This window comes from Camelina sativa, chromosome 13, assembly GCF_030686135.1.
Source record: "Camelina sativa cultivar CO46 ecotype springtype chromosome 13, ASM3068613v1".
NCBI lineage: Eukaryota > Viridiplantae > Streptophyta > Magnoliopsida > Brassicales > Brassicaceae > Camelina > Camelina sativa.
This window is the reverse complement of record NC_141892.1, coordinates 8,770,167-8,792,116: the sequence shown is the minus strand read 5'-3', so window position 1 is coordinate 8,792,116 and position 21,950 is coordinate 8,770,167. Positions and strand designations below refer to the sequence as shown.

Sequence of the window (21,950 nt, the reverse complement as noted above, 5' to 3'; positions counted from 1 at the left end):
TATGTTGCATGGAAACTCTTTTGAGGTGCGTTTCCCGTTTCCGAAACGTTTCGGAAACGGAAACTCATGGAAACTCGGAAACAAGGCACAGAAACACGTTTCCTAAAAATCCCAGTTTGGAAACACGATGGAAACTCCATTTCTGTTTTGGAAACACGTTGGAAACGCGAAGGAAACTCTTTTTTATAATTTTGAAATTTAATAAATAAATAATATAATTTCAACTCTTAAATAATATGTTACCTGTCTGTGATCAACTCTGCAATAAATAATATAATTTCAACACAAACAGTCTATGATCAATTCTGCAATAATATGTTACAGTTTTTAATTAAACTATTTAATATTTATGTTTTGAATTTGTGTTGTTTCAGAATTTTTTTTATTATGATTTTTATGTTTAGGGATTTATTATATCTATATTATATATATATATATACGTTTCCATTACCTATTTTTCAAAAAAACCCGTTTCCCGTTTCCGAAACATTTCGTTTCCGCGTTTCTGTTTCCGTTTCCATGCAACATAGATAAGATATATCTAAAACTTGATTTTTGGTTCTCAAAGGGTTAACATTGAGTTTTTATGGTTAGTGTAACTAAATTTGATTTTGTTTCGATTTGTCCGATACTCCATTCCACACTGAATACTCATAAAAAAAGGTGTCCGGTTTCTTTACCATACATAACGTAAACCTTCTTAAACCAATCCAAATCAGAATTCACTACAACCTACTAACCAACTATACCATTAACATGAACCAATCTTCGGTTTACAAATACATAACACACAACCAAAAAGCACACACACTCAAAACACTGCCAAAAAAACAACTTTGCTAACGCCTATGCCGGTTCATGAGGAATTTCTTGGTTAAACCACAACCCAAAGCCTCATCAGGTATCTTACCAATCCGGTTTAATCCCTCGGCGAAAACCACACCCATACCCATATGCAAATGCGGTTCAATATGACAATGAAAAAACCAAACCCCAGGATTATCCGTCACAAACCTTAACGCCGTCCATCCATACGGATACAAAATCGCCGTATTCCGTAACGGCGGGTTCTTCAAATTATAAGTCTTCTCATCGACCCCCGGTTTAAATTTCCCATCCCCGTAACCCAAAACCCAGAAATCGTGGCCGTGAAGATGCCACGGATGTATCTCACTGACCACACCTTTCAAAACGTTTGAGTTTTGCAAAATCACGTCCACCGTTACGTTAAACGGGAAAACGTATATCCCGTTACCAGTAGTGGTGTTAGGAAACGGCGGCGGGTTCATAATATCGTAATCGAACCGGTAACTTTTAGGCGGCGATTTCCGGTTAAATCCGAGTTTTAAATTGTATTTAACCGAACCGAGATACGGAGTCGCCGGAGTCATTAGAGATACGTTGTTGATCGCCCATTTCGTGTACCCGTCGATTAGGTTCTGTGTGTTGAGGAGGATCAAACGTTTTCGATATTTCTTCGGCGGCGGTGGTGATCCCATCGCCGAGAGGATCTTCTTCGAGAAATTTTTGCTCCGTTCGAAATCGTCCCACCGTGGAGTCACCGGCGGAGGAGAAGAAGGGAGTTTCGAAGCAGGGGCTGTTACGTAATTTAATATAGTGAGCGCCTGAGTTGTGTTTGGTTTGCGGCCGCGTACGCCGACGGAGATGTAATAGTTCTGCGAAGGGTCTTGATCGGTGGTGAGAAGTACGGAGTAGCTCTCGCCTGAATATATGTCGATGTCCTCGGTGGTGAACGGCGTAACGTAGTTGCCGTCAGCTTCTACCACCACGAGCTTGTGTCCCTGCACGTGTAAATATCACAGCACACGTTTGATCAGAACGTTTTACCTTATTGGACTGATACTTAGAATTAGGCCTTGTAATAGGCCCATTTAACAAAACTTCAAAAGCAAAAGGAATAAAATTATTCTTCTTTTTGTTAGTTCTTTTTTTTTTTTTTTTTTTTTGATTTTGTCGACAACACACATTGCATGTTTTGAAACCGAATGCTTGTAGATTGTTGACACTTAACATAAACTAGTAATTTACTTATTTTAATTTTTAATATTAAATTTTAAAAAATGATGACAAAACAAATTTTTAGTAGAAGAAATGACAATTAATTTGTCTATCTTTCATTATTATTTTATGACTGTAATTAAGGCTCCACAAATTGGTATTAAGGAACTACTAAAACTAAAAAAAAACTGAAGTTTCACTTCAATAAAATAATCTATACACAAAATAGCCGAATAACAGTTTTTCTCTTTTCCCGGGTAGCAAATAGTGAAGTGGACGTGAGATTGGGTGTCAAAGGTAGTGTGAAGTAAGATCAGTGTTTTAACATAAAGACAATCTAACCATACTGATTTGATTGAGACTACTCTAAAGAAGCATCACTCTCCCCCACGCCCCACGGAAGGTTTAACATGCACACATCTCAAATTCTCAATACATATGTAATTATATTTTGTGGTGTCAAATTTTTACACCATACTTAGTAGTATAGCCTAATTTTCAGTGTGGTCCTAGATCACCAACTTTCCACTTTTAAGTACCACCAGCTCATATTCTATTAATCTAGTGTAGTAGTCTATATAGTCTTACTATCAAAAGAGCTTAGGATGGCCCATCATAAGTCTTTTAATTTTCTAAAACTCCCCCACTTTTGTTACTAGTTTTGTTGGTGAGTTATAGACTTATTGGCAATCTTTATTGACTTCCAGCCAGGAAAATAGCGTCGTCGGGTGCGGGAATTGCCAAAAGACTCATGACTTATAAATGTAAAACCATTAAATTATTTTGTCAACATATAGAAATAGATCATATGTTATGTTTTAGTTTTATAGCTAATAAAGTTTATAAAGTTAGGTGATATTCGTTTTCATTTGATATTTTTTTTTGTAATAAATAATGAAAATAAATAGAGAAATAAAATGAAAATAAATAAAACCTGAACAGCCAAGTTGAGGGAGGCAAGAGCGGTGGTGCTGGAGAGTCTGATTCGGTAAATCTTGTTAGGTTCCACGTGGAGTTTCTGTGGTGCGCACTGGTCACCTTCTTTAAACGTGCACATTGGTAATGATGTGCTGTTGCTAAACTGTGCCGCCAATGAACAATTGAATTGTCCCCTCCCATTTATCAATATGCTCTTCAAATTTTCACCAAGAAAAAAAAACAAATATTAGAAAAATCCAAGAAAAATGTATAATTTCAACATTTACCACAAAAGGTAATAATTTTCGTTAGTAGAAAAAAATTTAGTTGCCAGCCAATGTTGAAACAATTGGCTTTTAAAAAAGGAAATATGATTTTTGACATTCGAAAAAATTGCTTTAGAAAAAAGAAATATTGAAACAAATATGCCAGCTGTATTATTTGCTTTTTTATCTCAATCGATCTCCACTATTGAAAAATGGACCTACTTTTAGAAAACTACTTTCAAATCTTGAAAAGTTCGGTAAAAAAAAAAATTGTCTTAGTAAATGAAAGTAGTAAAGAAGTGAACCTGAGCTTCACCGATCCAGCGCATAGGTTTGGAAGAAAGACCGAGTTCTTGGGATGGAATAGGTTCATGCCACCAGTCACTTAGTAAGAGATTGAACTCTCCATCGTATCTCAGCCTCTCTTTCTGTCCTTTAGCCACATCCACAATCAACGATCCGTAGAGCCCAGCTGATCTCTGCATGCCGTAGTGTCCATGGTAGAAGTGTGTTCCCGGCTGCACCGTATCATTGTTCCCAAAATTGTTATTTGGAGTATATAATTTTTTTTTTACAATAAGGAGAAAGAAAAAGAAGTTACCTTCTCAACAGTGAAATTGTAAGTAAAAGTCTCTCCAGGATTAATGGCACATTGGGTAACTCCTGCTGCTCCATCTGCCCATGGACTTCCCAACTATGTTCACAAACCACAATTGGTTAATTCACCAAATTACTTTATCTTGAACTATAAACTTTACACTGAATTAGGCAGCAAAAGAAGATAAGTTATAAAGTAGTGTCATAGGTCAGACCAAATTTATTTATATTAAATTTTATAGAAAAAAATAATATTAGTTTTATAGTTATTAAGCTTGCTTAATTTGTAACTGTTGTCATATTTTCAAGGGATGTAGAATGTAGTGCTTGCATCGAGAAGAGACAAAGTGATCATGCATGGCATGTGCTTCTAAATCCATTATTCCTGCAACTCACCCATTTTCTTTCTTCTTTTATCATCCTAACGACAAATCAATCTATAATACTTTATAAGATGAACACAATTATTGATGCTTAAGCTTAAGGACAGAGAAAAAAACAAAAGAATATAAGATCTGAACGATGTTCATATGAGAGTGATGATCTGAGCTAGTGATGACACTTAGTGTATCCATCCTTATAAACATTCTTCTAATGTTTTAAAATATTCACAATAATATAGATCTATATTTAGATTGGATTTCGGGTTAAAGATTCTAGTAATTAAAAAAAAAAAAAAAAAAAAAAAACCTGACGGATTCCATGCCAATGGATGACAAGGCCTTCGGTGATGAGTTTGTTGGTGAGATGGACGACGATGGTGTCTCCGGCTACGGCTTGTATGGTGGGGCCAGGAAACTGACCGTTGACGGTCATGACGGCGCCTTCTTTACAGTCCGGCCACCAGTACTTGTACTCAACCTCCCAATCATATTCTCTCACGGCCGCAGACGCCGTGTGAGCCAAGATAGCCACCACCACCACTATCCACCACAAACCCATTGGCTTGTGAATGTGAAATGTGAATGATGATGTATGCTCCTCATGTATTATATATATATATATATATATAGATGGAGAAAGGAAAAGAGGAGGAAGCTAGAGATAGTGGGCAAAACCACAGATTGGGTTTTTTTTGGGTCAAAATAAAGGATTTAATTATTTTTCTTTCATATTTTTGGGGTTTTAGATTGGTCACAAGGTTAATGGACATAATTGTTGTGATCTTGTAAACAATCAAAATATATCAAGAAGATTCGGTGTAGTAGTGATCTCATGTTACGTGTTTTTAGGGTGACAAGGTTGAATTTGTCTTAGACGGTGAGATCACGTTCACAATCTTTACAATGCCAACTTTATCAAGCTCACTTTCTTGCTAGTTTTGAACATGTACGTAAAGTTAACTATCACATAAAAACATATATTTTAGGTATATGTCAAAATTAAAAACGACGTCTTTCTTTTGTATACTTTTTTTTTATCTTGATTATAATTATCGAATATGCGATCATATTATACCTTTTTTGTCAGCATAATTGACCGTATCTAATTAAAAATGATACCAAGTACTTTACAACCAGGCATCACGATTCACGTTCTATAACTTTCTACGGTAACATTTGTCTTTCCCCCTCCTCCAACCTCATCGCATGGCCAATGTTTACATAATAGTTAGTTTTCTAAAGAAAGCTTCAAGTTTTATGAAAATTTGTTGATATGCTTTGAATCTGGCCTATGGCTAGCAACAGTACTACAAAGAGACTTGTTAAAGGATGTTTCTTAAAAAGGCGTTTTTACTTGTAGGGACCAATCCAACTGAGAGGTGGTTAGAGTTTTGTGTAGAGTGGATCACTTGTTCTCATTACACAATTAGTTCGTACAGGTCCAGTAGTAAAAATCAATTTCATTTGTTTGTGGACGCAATATGGTGAACCACGTAAATCTGTGTTTATTTTGGCGATTTTTTTGTTTTTTTTGTTTTCTTACAACTGTTCTAACAAAATTTAATAACAAAAATTTGTATCGTAATAATTTACAGAAACGATGATGTTATATCACATTTAAATTCAATTCTAGTAAAGTGCATATGAGTGAAATGATGAAAAAACAAGAATTGACGAAATCCCCACGAGAACCTCGTGAAATTTGCTATTTAACATGTAATATATTTTTGCTTTTGAAGTATCTTTTTTCCTTTGTGATCTGGAAAGGAATTATTATCCCTAAGAATTTCGAATTTGGATGGCGCCACAACCCACAATAATTCATACTTCAGACTATTTTTATGACACCATGTATTGTTTTATCTCTGCGATATGTTCTTTATTTCGAATATACTTTTCGCGCGGCTAATAATTATCTTAACCGGTGGAAAAGTTTGTATGCCCATAAAAATTCAATATTTACGACTATATCATATCACACATTATCACTTAGATATTATTATATTTATATATCCTCGTCACAATACTAACACCACAATAATTAAGAACAATATAGTAAAAAAATTAACAACCCCCCACAAGTGAAAAACACACACACACGCATGAGATATAACAATGTTACCATACTATATTAGAAGAGCACCGGTTCATCTAAGGACGTCCCCGGTTCATGAGCCATTTCCTGGTTAATCCACAACCAAGCGCCTCATCCGGTATATCCATCTTACCAATCCGGTTTACTCCCTCAGCGAAAACCACACCCATACCCATATGCAAATGCGGTTCATTATGACAATGAAAAAACCAAACCCCAGGATTATCCGTTACAAACCTCAACGCCGTCCATCCATACGGATACAAAACCACCGTGTTCCGTAACGGAGGGTTCTTCGAATTATACGTCTTCTCATCAACCCCTGGTTTAAATTTCCCATCTCCGTAACCCAAAACCCAAAAATCGTGACCGTGTATATGCCACGGGTGCATCTCACTGACAACACCTTTCAAAACGTTAGCGTTTTGTAGAATCACGTCGACGACGATACCTAGCGGGAAACTGTAGATCCCACTACCTTTCGTGGTGTTAGGATTCGCCGGAGGTTTCATGATATCGTAACCATCAGCCGTGAACTTCTTAGCCGGAGATTTTAAATCGTACGCAGATGTTAAACCGTATCTGATTGAACCGAGGTACGGCGTCGTCGGTACGGTTAACGAGACGTTGTTGATGGACCATTTCGTGTAGTCTTCGTATCGGTTCTGCGTGTTGAGGAGGATGAGCTGGTCGTGCGATTTCTCCGGCGGTTTTGGGTATCCTTTAGCGGCGAAGATTTTTTTGGAGAAGCTTTTGCTACGTTCTGTGTCGTTCCACGTGGGAGTCACCGGTGGTGGATGAGACGGGCGTGAGTCGGTGGCGTTGACGTAATTTAACACGGTGAGTGCTTGAGGTGTTTTTGGTTCTCGGCCACGGACGCCGACGGAGATCCAGTACTTCTTTGATGGAAGTGCGTTGGTTTTGAGAAGAACGGAATAGGTTTCGCCGGAGTAAATGTCGATGTCGTTGACGGTGAACGGTGCGACGTAGTTGCCGTCGGCTTCGACTACTACTAACTGATGTCCCTGTCACGTGCGCAATCAAACCATACGTGTGACATTAAGTACGTGTAATGCATATGCATTGTTCTTTTCTGAAGTATAGAATATATGCACGCTAACTTTTCTCATCATTGATGCCAAATTTGTCAAATTAAAATACATTTCAAAATGAATCTATAATGTCAAATTCAATCTAGTCACATCACATGAATCCATAATGTCAAAACAGATAGTAATTTTTTAGGGGAAAAAAATAGTAAAGTTAATTAAAAGAACGATCAAATGATTCAAACGAATTCCAAGCCATAAGTTAATTAAGTTATGCCGGATCAATTTAATATTAGATTCGATTTTAGTGTGGTTATGCTAGGTCTTGAACCAAAACATGCTTGAACTAAAATTGAAACATGCTAGATAGTTAGTTATAATAAATTAGGCAAGAATGAAACATTTACTTCAACGGCCAAGTTAAGGGAAGCAAGAGCAGTGGTGCTAGCGATTCTAAGACGGTAAACTCTATTGGGCTCGACCCGTAGAGTATGAGGTGCACACTGGTCATTTTCTTTAAAGGTGCACACATCTTTTTCTCCTCCTTTGTTAAAATAGGCCGCTTGTGAGCAATTGAACTGTCCTCTTCCATTGATCAACAAGCTTTGTGGTTCGCCGATCCAACGCATAGGACGAGAAGAAAGAGCGAGTTCTTGCGCGTGAATGCTTTGGTGCCACCAGTCGCTAAGCAGCAGATTAAACTCTCCATCGTAACGTAACCTCTCTTTGGGTGATCTCACTATCAACATTCCGTATAGTCCCGCTGATCGCTGCATCCCATAGTGTCCATGGTAGAAATGTGTTCCCGCCTGCACTGTATCCCAACCAAAAGGTCATCATTTTATTGATTCCTCGATAATTTATTTACTTTTTAATAAAAAGTAAAAAGTAGAAAAAAACAAAACAGAACAGGTAAGAAAACCTTATCGACAATGAACTTGTAAGTGAAAGTTTCGCCAGGGTTAATAGGACACTGTGTCACACCCGCTGCTCCATCTGCCCATGGCGTCCCATACTGTTCCATGATTTACAAATCAGATTTTGTTAACCCCTTGTTAAACAAAAACACTTTAGCTAGACACATAGACAGTATAATATATAGTACTATTGTGGCTCTGCGAAAATTACAAAATAATAATGCAGGGGTTAGTCCCAATCTACTCCATAATACGATCTGTAGCTAAAAAACACGTGGAATCAAGGGTTAGTCCTAATCTACTCCATAATCACAAATCATTCTTTGTAACAGAATTAAACATATAATTTTATTTTTACAGAACAAGCTGCTTTGTCACCTTTTTGTTTATGCTTTCTTCTGACATTAATTTACATACGCATATAATTTTTATATGAAGGAACAAAAGTTAGAGTGATTTAAAACCTGACGTATGCCGTGCCAATGGATAACAACGCCTTCGGTTGAGAGTTTGTTAACGACGTGGATGATGGCAGTGTCTCCGGCGACGGCGTCTATCGTTGGCCCCGGAAACTGGCCGTTGATGGCCATAACGATGCCTTCTTTACAATCTGGCCACCAGTACTTATATTCAACCTCCCATGTTGATTCTATTACTGAGGCGGACGCCGAGTGAAACGCCACTACAACCACCGTAATTAGTAATAGTAGCCACCACATAGTTACGGCCATGGAATCTTTTACTATTTCTCTTATATGCCTAAATGAATACTGTGAACTATGAAGTAGCTTATTTATGTTAGTGTCTGAAAGAGTAATATTGAAGGTATGTACATGCGAAAAAGAAAAGACGACAAGATCATACAGGACATATTGGGGCCATGTATCTTGGCAGTTTCGTATAGAGGATACTGGAGTATTTAATGATGATATGTTGATATGAATCTGACTCCAATAATTTCGAATATCATACATGCTATTTTTTTTTTTTTGAATGTAAAATGTAAGAAAAGAGTCCTCCCGGGAGAATCTTTACGTATAAATACGAGCGTACAACTCTCTTTATGTTTAATTGACAAAAATAAAAAGTTATATATAAAAAGTATAATTGACAAAATATTAGAAAATTAGAAACAGACAATGGCAGGTGTTCACTGGGAAAAGATACTGCAGTCGAGGTAAATAATGCACCACTGAAACGCAAACCATTAGGGCATGTTTATAGGGAAATCAGTTTAAGGTGTTCTTAGAGTATAAATATTGTGAAAATAATGTAAGATCAGTAGTTAAGAACTTTTGTTAAAAAGTTAGTTATTAGGAGAACATGTTTAAGATCTTAATATTTAATAATATAATATTCTTATAGAAATTTAAGAATGTTTAATAAATACATAGATTAATGTTTAATAAAAAAATTAAGAATGTTTAATACTATTTAATAATATAATATTTATTAATATTCTTAAACATATTACAATTACAAAAATTTATAAAATAACATTTTAATTGCAAACTTATAAAACTTTTACTAAAATTCAAAATACAACGCCATATTTTTATGAACCAAAAAAAACATTGTAAATGAAATTTTTTAAAAAAAACAAACAAACATATTACTTAATTAATTAAACAAGACAAACATTTTATTTAATTAATACATAGATTAATGTCCAAATTTATTCCATATATTTTCAACCAATCCGAGAGAGACACGTCACACAAGATCAGGTCCAAGAACAGTTCTAGAATAAGATCAATGAGCCTGATCTTAAGTCCACTATTCAATTATTTTCATTTTTAAAGTGCCTAAGAACACCCAATGTGATGTTTCTATAAACATGGCCTTAGAGTAATAGAGTTCACATCAGTTTTTACTCACTCTCTATCTATTGGTTTCGTACAAGCCTCTTGTGGTCATAAACAACCCCCAAAAATATCAAATTATCACACTTTATTTTTTTCTTTTTGCAATTTTCTCAAACTCACATGTGACTGATAAAGGACTATATAACATATGTAACTGTCGGATATGGGTTATGTAGATAAATCCCAGTATAATATAGATCTGAATGGCTCTAAAGTCTAAACAAAACATTAGGTTATGTATATAACCCAATTTCCTTTTCTTCTTTCATTTTGCTTTATAATAACAGATCTAACACAAGTTTTGATGAAGACAAGACAAATAACTTGATACCATACCGATACAAATGTTACAGTAAGCGAAAGTCAGCATTTAGAAATTTTACATACACAGACGTGAGTCTTTGGGTGGTCTCTGCCTCAATTGAGACTGCTTCATTTTTTTTACTACATATATATACTGCATTACATAATAATAGATGTGATAATTGATAAAGTGGTGAAGTGTTCTTACAAGGTCACCCCCCATTTCTTCTTTCCAGGTTTTGCCAGGTTTTTTAGGTGCAGTTAGTGTCGTAGCTTGCAAGACCGAGTAATTCAGGTCCCTCCAATCGCGGGTTGTTCTCAAAACTGCACAATCGTTTTCCATTATTAGGAACAAATGCTCACATGAAACAGTTTATACTAAACATCAGATTCAATTGATATCCATAACAAGAAGACTACATAACAGAGTAAGGTCGCTTTGGTTCATACTCATTCCACATGAGAAAAGCATTATGTAACTTGGGGGGAAATGCAAAATGCAGGGGAAGCATAATCATGAAACTTGTTGCTAATTTAAAGAAGTAACTTACTTCTGCAGAGGAATGTGTGCAAAAGGTCCACTTGTTGGGATTGTTCCACACAAATCATTGCTCGAGACATCACTGAGAAAAGGATGACAAAGAAAATATGTTTTAAAAAAAAGGTACGAGTATGAAGTCAATAGGCTTAATGAAAAAGAGGTTGAAAGACTAATGATTCAGAGAACAGCCACAAAGCGTTTAACAGACAAAAACAAAATACAATACAGAAATGAACTTACACGACTTTAAGGCTTGGGATTGCTGTGAGTGCTCTCGGGATTGGGCCGGTCAATTGGTTGTCATTAAGCCGTCTGCCACATTAAACAGTTTCTTAGATAGACTGGGTATGAAGATATCATAGATAGTTCTAACCACATGATGATGGAAAAACAACCCACATAAACCATCTTGTTCTTTTACGCAACATTTGATTAACCATTTTGCAATTTGAAAGAAGTCAAAACATGTATATTGTTTGGTGTGTCCATGTCAGAGTTTGATAGCAACTTACAGAAAGACAAGAGACTTCAATTTTCCCAAAGAGGTAGGAACTGTCCCCGTAAGATTGTTGTTATACAGATCCAAGCTGATGAGGTTCTTCAGGTTTCCAAGGTCAGAAGGTATAGTTCCTTGGATGTTGTTCTTGTAGAGCTCTCTGTGTCAATCATAGTACAAGTAAAAAGTTAAACTACATTGTCAAATTACATAATGAATCTCGTACCAAACAGTTTACTATTTCCACTATCTATTTGCATTAAAGCTGGCATACGGAGAAGTTAAATTTTAGGAAAAACAGAAGTCAACAGAGTGATGACACACAGATATTGCAAATGCTCGAGCTTTCCAAGCTCGGCCGCAAGATGTCCAGAAAGGTTTGAATTACCCAAATCCCTGCCAAAATACGTAGAATCAGATTGAGAGCAAAAAAAACATATATTTATACTGTTGGAAAGTAAGAAAAATTAAAGCAAAAGAGACAAGCATAGTTTAAGATACTCTCTATTAGCTATTCTCTTGATCCATCAAACAACAGTTCTGAGAGATTAATCAGATGTAATCAAGTACAAAGAATCCACAATTCTTGTAAAAAAGCGTAAGAACTCACAAAGTAGGGACCAAAAAGTAATCTAGATCAGTTACAAAGCATAGAGAAAATCATGAGGTACACACAAAATTTAGCTCCTTAATCAATGGAACAACTATTGGGGATTCTTTCAAGACTTTCCCACGGAATCCAATGACTTAGAAAAAGTCTACACTGTGCAAAAACATGCGAGGCTTTTTAGCCTTTAGATCTCCCCCCCCCCCCCCCTTTTCATACTAAAAAAAGTAGAACAAACTACCGTACTCTGCATTCGAAGCTGCGAAAAAGGACCATATATCATAAATAGTCTACATGAACCTTAAAAGAAACCAAATTAAAGTTATCCCTTCATCAGATAAACAAGTGTTTCCAAGGACAAAGGAAAGCTAATCATCATAAGTTCATAACATATAAGCAAAACCCCAAATTTGACTTCATAACATCCAGCAAACAAGTCGAGAGGCGCCTACTATGAACAATCAAAACCAAATCTTTCAAATCATATATGTTCATTAAATCTTATAAGTAACAATTTGGTCTATCTGACATTTAACAGCTTCCATTGTTAAAGCTCAGATTATATATAAATCGACTGAAACTTTAAATATGATGGATGGAATCTAAAAATAGAAACTAACCCAGAATCTAAAGAGCGAAAAATCAAAAGAGATAAGGGTAGAAATATATAAGAGACTGTAACAAAAGAATCTGGATAGAATCGTAAAGAGAGGAACTTACACACGAGTGACGCGGTTGTCTTGGTTACAGGTGACATGGAACCAGGTACAGGGATTAACAAGAGTTGGATCCCAGCTCTGGAGAACACGGTCCGGATCGGATAAGCTACGGCGAAGAGCGTAGAGAGCATCTCCCTCTGAGTTAGCTTCCACCAGGTGAATCAAAGCTAAAGTTAGGGTTAGCGAAGCTGCGACTAGGAGCTCCCACCGACAGTTTCGAGACGCCATGTTGAGGACGGAGAAATTGAAAAAAGGGATTTTGAGTTTAAAAAAAGGTGAAATTTTGGAGAAAGGAGAGATGCAAAATTAGGGTTTTTGGTTGGTTCGTTCGTTCGTTCCCCCTTTGTTGAAAAATGAAGAAATCGATTATGCGAGATTGATGTGTGTTGAAAATGACCAAAGACAAACACTTCAAAAAAAAAACATTTTCATATTATACTTTTAAAAACATTCCCCATTACTGTATATTTTTTTTTTGTTTTTTTTTTGGTAAAATACTTTTTATTTTTTAAAACGGTTCTTTTATTCCACTACAAAAGAAAGTACAATATTCCAAGAGATAAAAAAATGATATTTTTATACTAACTTTTAAGGAAAAATCAAATGTTGAATTTTTTTTTTTTTAAATAGTATGTAAAAATTAAAACATTGGGTGGAATAGTTTAAACTTTGAATTTTTAAGAGGAAGAAAAAAGTAAAAGTCTTTCTTTGCATAAAAGTCTTGTTGGTCAAAGAAGTTAAGATTAGTCAAAAGTGGAGACTTGAGTTCGTTTTACGCGGAACCAAACAGTATCCTATTTTATTTTATTTGGTGTGTGTGTGTGTGTGCGCACACATTATTTTTATTCTTCTGATGTATCATTATCAATAATGAGATATATATTTTTTTCACTTTTTGTTTGATTTTGAATATTTGATACGAGTTCTATATAGTATATTTTAATCATTGATGATGGGAATACGAGTTGTGTGCACTAACTAAACGAAAGAAAAAGAAGTGCAAACATAACAAATTATTTAAAAGATTAATACAAGAAAAGTCAATGATATTCGGGTTCGGGGAGAATAATATAAAAGGTACTCTCTGGAGGAGGAGGAGATGGAATCTGATCCGACAAACACATAACAACACTTACATGTCGGAATAATAATAGCAACTCCACTCTTCTTCCTAGTTCCTTTTTTTATAAAAAATTGTCCTTTTCTAAACGACGACGACGACGACACCAACTCCTCCACAACGTTCGCCTGATATTGAAATTTAATAACCGGTTCCATTCGTATTCCGCTAGGGTTTCTCTAGAAGCCTCAAATTTATGTAGATCCGCATCTCTCGTTATTGGCCCTTAAACAACTATGGGCCTTAATAAACCTACAGGCTTTTTTTTATTATCTTGATGTGATGTGTGTTGTTTTTGTGTGTTATAGTTTGGACTTTCTTACTGGAAAGCTATTGTTGCTTTGAATTTGCAAAGAAACATATACATGTATGCTACATTTCGCCATTCCTAAATCCTAAGCATCCAGGTATTGGTTTACGACCTCAATACAAGCAAGACTTGTAGACACCACTCCAGTATGCTTCTTCTTAATGTTGTGTCCTTCAAGAATGTGGCATTGAAATCTGTTTCTTGGAGAGGAAGAAAAGTGTACAATTAGGGGTTTGAGAAATATGAGAGGATGTGATTGTATTTACTATTTACCCAAAAATAGTTTCCTTTAATTACGTTCCTTCCCCATTATTCAAAAAGAAAAAAAAAATCATACATCGTTCCTCTTTGGGTAATGTCATGACAAGTTCAGGCGTCTAGCTAGCACTAACAAAAACGTCCATTAATTAATTAATTTTTGAAGTACAATAAGATTCTTTTCTTTATTTTGTTTCAATTATATATCATCAAATCATTATGTCAACAGAAGAAAAAAACACACACACACAAAAATAGTAAATGGAAGGCCAAAAAATAAAAAAAATAACTTTCAAAAAATTTTGGTTTTGAAAAAAAATCCGCAATTATCTCCTCTTTTTACAAAACTCACACAACTCGTCGGTTCTCTTCTTCCTCAATTTCTCTGATGGATCTCTGTTTTGATCCTTCGTTACCCCAGTCCCATTCCCTCTCTTACGTTTGATCCATACATCATGTGCCTGTAAAAAATCTCCGTTTCATCATCATTGTTCGAATCTTCGCGGAAGAGAGAGAGAGAGAGAGATAGATGGGGGTCGTTTCAAGAACCATGTTCCCTGTCTGCGAAAGCTTGTGTTGCTTTTGTCCGGCTTTGCGAGCCAGATCGAGACATCCCGTCAAAAGATATAAACATCTTCTCGCTGATATCTTCCCTCGATCCCAGGTTCTTCTTGCTTCTTGATTTGCCTTTCTCTTTTTTTCACATTCCCCTGTTACATACAAGGCATTAGCTCCTTGATACTATCAAGTGTTCTCCTTATTGACTCTGTGAAGTTCTCCTAAAAATTTGATGATACATACTATATTGCATTCATAATATTGCAGGATGAGCAACCTAATGATAGAAAAATCGGTAAATTATGTGAATATGCTGCAAAGAACCCTCTTCGTATCCCTAAGGTTATATCCTTAACATTCTTTGATATTAATCAAAAGGAGCTAACTCCTCTACAGTTTTTAACAAGCTATGGTTCCATTATCCATATATTGTTTTTTTAGATTACAACCTCTCTTGAACAAAGGTGTTACAAGGAATTGAGGATGGAGCAGTTCCACTCTGTAAAGATTGTAATGTCTATCTACAAGAAGCTCTTGGTTTCCTGTAATGAACAAATGTACGTATGTTCTTGTCTCTTTATTATAATACTTTTTAAAGATAATATTTTGGCATTCTCTAATGAATTGTGTGTTTTTACAGGTCGTTGTTTGCTAGTAGCTACCTTGGTTTGATTCATATTCTTCTAGATCAAACTAGGTACGATGAGATGCGTATGTTAGGTTGTGAAGCTCTCTATGATTTTGTTACTAGTCAGGTGCATATCTTATCACTTTTACTTTACCTTATTCTAAACAAAATCAGTTCTTATAAAAGTCTGATCATGTTCGTTACTTTTTTTTTTTTTTTTGTTCCAGACAGAGGGTACCTATATGTTTAACTTAGATGGGTTGATCCCAAAAATCTGTCCTTTAGCTCATGAATTGGGAGAAGAAGAAAGGACAACAAATATGTGTGCTGCTGGTCTCCAGGCACTCTCATCCTTGGTAGTCATATAACTCAGTTTCTTCCTTCCATTTCAACTGTTATCTCTAAGCATTAAACATGTCTTATGATTGAGAGTTGCAAGAAAAAGTATTGATACACTCACGTTCACTTTTTACCAGGTTTGGTTTATGGGAGAGTTTTCACATATATCAGTTGAATTTGACAATGTAAGTTTTGTATACGAATTCTACAATGACTTTATTTAGTTTTGACTCAGTCTCATAAGTTGTAGTTTTGTTGAATACTTTATCCTCTGTGTTTCTCTTATTTTTCAGGTAGTCTCTGTTGTCTTAGAAAATTATGGAGGCCTCAGTCAGTCTTCCACTTCTGCCGTCAATCAAGAAGACAAGACTGCTTCTATTGATAAAGAACTATCTCCTGCAGAAGCTGAAACAAGGATTGCTTCTTGGTCAAGAATCGTGGATGACAGAGGCAAGGCAATTGTATCTGTGTAAATCCTTCTACTCAAGCTTCATTTCTGCATGCTTCTTGTTTTGTTTTCTTTGAATATATTTTCTGATTGAAAGAGATTACAGGGAGGATGCTAAAAACCCCAAGTTTTGGTCGAGAGTTTGCCTGCATAATCTGGCGAAGTTAGCAAAAGAAGCAACAACTGTGCGGCGTGTCCTCGAGTCACTCTTCCGCTATTTTGATTTCAATGAAGTTTGGTCCACGGAGAACGGTCTTGCCTTATATGTTTTGCAGGACGTTCAGTTGTTGATAGAACGTTCTGGTTTGTATTGTCTCTCCATTTGGTTTTATTTGTGGCATTCTAGTCAGCTTGTTAGTAACTGTGAGTAAACTGATGACGACAGGGCAAAACACACATTTCCTGTTGTCCATCCTGATCAAGCATCTTGATCACAAGAACGTTCTAAAGAAGCCTAGAATGCAACTTGACATTGTTTATGTTGCTACTGCACTTGCACAACAGACTAAAGTTCTGCCATCCGTGGCAATCATTGGTGCCTTGAGTGATATGATTAGGCATCTGAGGAAGAGCATTCATTGTTCATTAGATGATTCGAACTTGGGGAATGAGATGATTCAGTATAACCTGAAATTCGAAGCTGCGGTTGAACAATGCCTCGTGCAGTTATCCCTAAAGGTAACCTCTATTTTTATCCCCAAGAAAGCTCTGAATATACCGCTGATGGTCTCTTGACAATGTAGGTAGGAGACGCAGGTCCTATTCTTGACATAATGGCTGTCATGTTGGAAAGCATGTCAAATATTACAGTCATGGCAAGAACTCTAATCGCTGCAGTTTTTCGTACGGCACAAATTATAGCAGCTATACCAAATTTATCATATGAAAACAAGGCAAGTTGCATTTTAAAACTTGGAAGTTTCTATGTAACGCTAGGGGAATAAGAAAATAACATGGAATCTTAATTTTTTCTCAGGCTTTTCCAGATGCACTTTTCCATCAACTGCTTCAAGCTATGGTGTGTGCTGACCATGAATCAAGGATGGGGGCTCACCGTATATTTTCTGTTGTTTTGGTCCCGTCTTCAGTTTGTCCAAATTCAGTTCCCAAGTCTAGAAGGCCTGCTGATATGCAGAGGACATTGTCAAGAACTGTGTCTGTGTTTTCTTCTTCAGCTGCACTCTTTAGGAAACTGAAGTTGGAGTCAGATAGTTCTGTTGATGATACTGCAAAGATGGAGAGGGTTTCAACACTTAGCAGGTCAAAATCAAAATTCACAAGAGGTGAAAGTTTTGATGATGAGGAGCCAAAGAACAATACTAGTTCAGTATTGAGCCGGTTAAAGTCAAGTTACAGTCGGACTCAGAGTGTGAAAAGGAACCCATCATCAACAGTATTAGATCAGAATTCTTCGGGAAGTTCACCAGAGAAACCAGTATGTTTCACATTTGGCCTTAAATAATGAATCATTAGATTTATGAAAATTATATCATTTTGTTATAATTTGGTCTCTCAATGACTAACTTTTTCAGGTGATACCATTAAGATTAAGCAGCCATCAGATTTGCCTTTTGCTTTCATCGATTTGGGTGCAGTCTTTATCTCCTCACAACATGCCACAAAATTATGAAGCCATTGCTAATACTTTTAGCTTAGTTCTTTTATTTGGCCGGACTAAGGTACAGTAGTTAAATAGGTTCTCTAGTCTTTTATGAAACTAAATAGTTACACTGCACTAATTTACAAGCGATTGATAAATATACGTAGCACTCTAGCAATGAAGTCTTGGTCTGGAGCTTTCAGCTAGCTTTTTCTTTGCGGAATCTGTCTCTTGGAGGTATAGTCCCTTGCAGAGTTGCAGATAAACTTGTAGACCATCTCTTATTTACCGTTTCGAGCTAAACTAGAAACAAATAAGATTGTTTCTACATCTTTCTACATCTTTCTTACATTAAGATTTAAGTAGATGCACACACTGTTATAAGTAAACATTTTACCTTTTTTTCACGGATTCATTTTTGTTGCCAATTTTAGGACCATTGCAGCCATCAAGGCGTAGATCCCTATTTACTCTGGCTACATCAATGATAATTTTCTCAGCAAGAGCCTTCAACATCCCTCCTCTTGTTAATAGCGCAAAAACCGCACTGCAGGAAAAAACGGTAGTCAAGAGTTTTACTAACGTTCTTGCTCTGCCTCTCTTCTATAATATACACAGCTTGATAAAGTATATATATTGCATATCAGGTAGACCCTTTTATTCATTTGGTGGAAGATTGCAAGCTAGATGCTGTTTTCTATGGACAAGCAGAGCAACCGGAAAAGAATTATGGGTCAAAAGAAGATGATGAAGACGCCTTACGTTCATTTGTCGCTATAGAAGAAACCACACAAAATCAACCTCGAGAACACTACGCTTCCATGATAATGAAGTTTCTTGGAAAACTATCAGATGTACTATCAAAATCTTGATCATTTTTTTGTAACTACGTTGGAGTGTCTAACTACTTACCTGTGTATAATGGTTTAATCTGCAGCAAGATTCGTCGTCTATAAAGGAGCAGCTGGTTTCAGATTTCTTACCTATCGATGGTTGTCCAGTTGGAACGCAGTTGACAGAATCTCCAAAACAAGTTTACCGTTCTGAAGAAAAAAACAACAAGACTAGAGATAATGTATCCACTTTTTGCGCTCGATTTCTGAAATATGAAGTTATTTTGTTATTCTAACATCAATCTGTTTCTGTTTACTTTTGCAGGCTGAAACTCAATTGCTTATACCAGAGAATGATGCAGTACCAAGTCCTCTAGAAGAACAGCTTGGTCTTGACACACAACCTAATGCCAAAACCGCGTTTCTTCTGAGCATCGATGAACTTCTAAGTGCAGTGAGTTCTTTTTCTTTATGGTTCTAAATGCAAATGCCAAAACGCAAACATGTAGACTGACAGAAGATGAAAACGGGTGCAGGTGTCTCAGACAACAGCACAAATGGGAAGATACTCAGTGTCTGATCCACCAGACATGACATACACAGAAATGGCAGGACATTGTGAGGCTCTTTTGATGGGGAAGCAAGAGAAGATGTCTTTCATGTCTGCAAAAAGCAACAAATTCGGCAACAGCCAAACCAAGGAACCTACTGCTTTGCCGTGTGGTGGTGGGAATCCGTTTGTGGAGCAGAGGAGTTCGTGGGAGATGATGGGGTTGGGTGCACCAGCGTCTTCTAATGTGTGTGTCACTGAGTATCAAACCCCTCCTTTCTTCAATCCTCCTGCCTCTACTCCTTTTGACAACTTCCTTAAAACCAAGCCGCTGGTTCCTCTTGAATAGTTTAGTTAATATTAATCCCTTTTTGGTATTCTACATGTGTTCCAGTTTTTCTTCAATACTTATTATACACATTATCGAACAATTTTTTTCGTCGAGAAAAAGCCAAACGGGTAAGTTGTTTGCCTAAACAATACTTTCTTTGGAGCGAATGAAGAATCGAATCATATGTAAAAGATGTTAATATTAGCTTAGCTTCTGGATTGGTGTCAACCATTTTTGTTGGCAAAGCCGACCACTTATAGATCTTAAAATCTAAAATATGTAAAAAAAAAAAAAAACTATGTACTACTACAAGAATCAACGGTACGACTACATCGTTGTGTATTAACTACAGTAGACCTGCAAAAGAGCTGTTCTCTTAAAGGAGTTTATAATGTTGTCATATGTTTTTTCACATGCAAAGGAGAGCGTTACAACTAGTTATAGACTTATAGACATACAACGCATATCAGAAAGATTCTTAAACCCTGAAAGCCGCTCCACAACAAACAGACATGACAGGCAAAAACAGAGACTCGAAATGGTCTCTAGAGAGTGATGATTTTCCTGTGGAGTTGATGTGCTTCATGACCACCATGGTCATGGTCATGGAAGAGAAGGGTTAAGATACCTACCAGACACAGGACCGAACCAACCAGAAGTTTGTCGTAACGCTCCACCCAATGAAACTTGAGCTGGCTTGCACCATAGAATGATAGAGCCACTAGCGATGTCATCACCAATATGGTGCTGCGAAAACAATACCAATCATATCAGACATATGCCTTTCCCTTGTAAAATCGTACCCAATTGTCCTAGGATTGACTATATAGAGAGAGATGTTTACTGAAGCGTAATTCATGTGAAAAAAAACAGTAGACTTAGTCTCACCTGAAGAGCAGAACTATGATGGCGAGAACCATCATCGACTTGGAATTTCCAACAGCAAGGAAAACCGGGAGAGTTGTTGCACAAGGAGATAAAGCAGGAACAAGGACAAGCCCAGCAACAGCCATTTTCTCCATGGGTTGGTTATGAGAGTGAGTGTGACCACCTTTACCAGCTAAAAACAGCAAGACATAGCTTCCACCAAGAAAAACAAGCAAAAGGGAAGCAAGTTTGTGAACAGTCTCTTCACCAGCAATGGTATTCGCCATTGTGATCGCTGTTATACCAAGAAGGGAAGTCGAAATGACATGCAGGACTGCTCCAAATGCAGCTGAAAATTCAGTGACACTAGAAAAGATAAGAAAAGAATATGCCAACAACACTTGACCAAACAGAAAGGGAATCACTGAACCATATACAATTGGCTTTTGGATGAGTAAGGTGGCTGTTTTCAGACACGTTTTCACAGTAGACGAATGTGATCCATAGCAAAAACCGATCACCCTGACTAGTATATGGTTGCGTGACAATGTTATCTCCTCATACATTGTAAATAGAGAATTGATCTAAGATCAGTAATCTTTTAAAAGCCTAATCCCAAGTCATCATTTCAATATACTCTACGCTACTCTCACTTCAGTGTGAGACTCATCATTCATAAACATAAGACACCAAATGCAACACCAATGACGAACCCCATTCACAACATATACACGTCTTTAGACCATTGAAGCAGCAGTTGAATCCATTCAATTCATGCCTTTATATTCCTAAATATCCATTTCTACCATAATCAAACAATGCCTTAGAACAATTTAAAATTCCAGAAACATCGAACGCGCATGCATGAATGTCAGAAAAAATGCAGAAATCCAAACGTAAGGAAATTAGAAATTGGGAACATACTGACGAGGAGTGTTCTAGAAAGCGTCCATTTCTGCGCACGTCCAACGATTGAGAAAGGTAACCAATGAGTCGGAATAAACGAGTGAAGGAGCGAGACTGTCGCTATTCCACCGATCGTCGATAGATCCTCCGCCGTGAAAGTATCCATTCTTCTTGTACCGGAATATAGAAAACACGATCCGAAAAATTGCAGCTCGATCTGAGGACTCTCCGATTACGCGAAATATATGAATCGGAAGGAGGATTTACATTTGAATCTTCTCGGATTCCATGGAGGAAAATTGCCAAGAATAAGATCTGAGGTTCTAAGGAAGAAGAAGAAGAAACTCGTGAAGCAAATCAGTGCACTGTGTATGGTATACCCTAATAACCGAACAAGATCGGGCAATCGGATCATCTGAGGGGTCAG

At 36.6% G+C, this 21,950-nt stretch overlaps 5 protein-coding genes across 6 annotated transcripts; 1 reads left to right on the top strand and 4 right to left on the bottom strand.

The window, feature by feature from the left end:
- Positions 1–671: 671 nt before the first annotated feature.
- Positions 672–5,133, bottom strand: LOC104736191 (L-ascorbate oxidase). The gene is made up of 5 exons (XM_087481276.1): positions 4,491–5,133; positions 3,805–3,897; positions 3,509–3,721; positions 2,954–3,151; positions 672–1,802 (listed from the first exon to the last, which is right to left on the bottom strand). Exons 1-5 carry the CDS (start codon positions 4,740–4,742, stop codon positions 840–842), a joined length of 1,719 nt encoding a protein of 572 aa, XP_087337402.1. The 5' UTR covers positions 4,743–5,133; the 3' UTR covers positions 672–839.
- Positions 5,134–6,156: 1,023 nt separating this feature from the next.
- On the bottom strand, positions 6,157–9,128 carry LOC104736189 (L-ascorbate oxidase). 2 transcript variants are annotated; one of them, XM_019234850.2, is made up of 4 exons: positions 8,709–9,128; positions 8,250–8,342; positions 7,735–8,136; positions 6,157–7,303 (listed from the first exon to the last, which is right to left on the bottom strand). In XM_019234850.2, exons 1-4 carry the CDS (start codon positions 8,973–8,975, stop codon positions 6,335–6,337), a joined length of 1,731 nt encoding a protein of 576 aa, XP_019090395.1. In that variant the 5' UTR covers positions 8,976–9,128; the 3' UTR covers positions 6,157–6,334. The 2 variants fall into 2 exon arrangements, with proteins under 2 accessions (XP_019090395.1, XP_010454432.1); XM_010456130.2 differs by having other exon boundaries at positions 7,735–8,141; positions 8,709–9,058.
- Positions 9,129–10,408: 1,280 nt separating this feature from the next.
- On the bottom strand, positions 10,409–13,460 carry LOC104736188 (leucine-rich repeat protein 1). Its single transcript, XM_010456127.3, has 6 exons — positions 12,777–13,460; positions 11,774–11,845; positions 11,466–11,609; positions 11,194–11,265; positions 10,964–11,035; positions 10,409–10,736 (listed from the first exon to the last, which is right to left on the bottom strand). The coding sequence occupies exons 1-6, from the start codon at positions 13,001–13,003 to the stop codon at positions 10,664–10,666; spliced, it is 660 nt and encodes a 219-aa protein (XP_010454429.1). The 5' UTR covers positions 13,004–13,460; the 3' UTR covers positions 10,409–10,663.
- Positions 13,461–14,701: 1,241 nt separating this feature from the next.
- LOC104736187 (protein SEMI-ROLLED LEAF 2) lies at positions 14,702–19,968 on the top strand. The gene is made up of 18 exons (XM_087481274.1): positions 14,702–15,127; positions 15,289–15,363; positions 15,463–15,578; positions 15,662–15,776; positions 15,877–16,005; positions 16,126–16,173; positions 16,282–16,457; positions 16,543–16,739; positions 16,822–17,114; positions 17,180–17,329; positions 17,413–17,871; positions 17,969–18,115; positions 18,204–18,273; positions 18,471–18,598; positions 18,684–18,890; positions 18,974–19,111; positions 19,195–19,323; positions 19,406–19,968. The coding sequence occupies exons 1-18, from the start codon at positions 14,993–14,995 to the stop codon at positions 19,766–19,768; spliced, it is 3,075 nt and encodes a 1,024-aa protein (XP_087337400.1). The 5' UTR covers positions 14,702–14,992; the 3' UTR covers positions 19,769–19,968.
- A 140-nt stretch (positions 19,969–20,108) lies between these two features.
- Positions 20,109–21,940, bottom strand: LOC104736186 (uncharacterized). The gene is made up of 3 exons (XM_010456125.2): positions 21,542–21,940; positions 20,639–20,966; positions 20,109–20,497 (listed from the first exon to the last, which is right to left on the bottom strand). The coding sequence occupies exons 1-3, from the start codon at positions 21,687–21,689 to the stop codon at positions 20,296–20,298; spliced, it is 678 nt and encodes a 225-aa protein (XP_010454427.1). The 5' UTR covers positions 21,690–21,940; the 3' UTR covers positions 20,109–20,295.
- Positions 21,941–21,950: the final 10 nt, after the last annotated feature.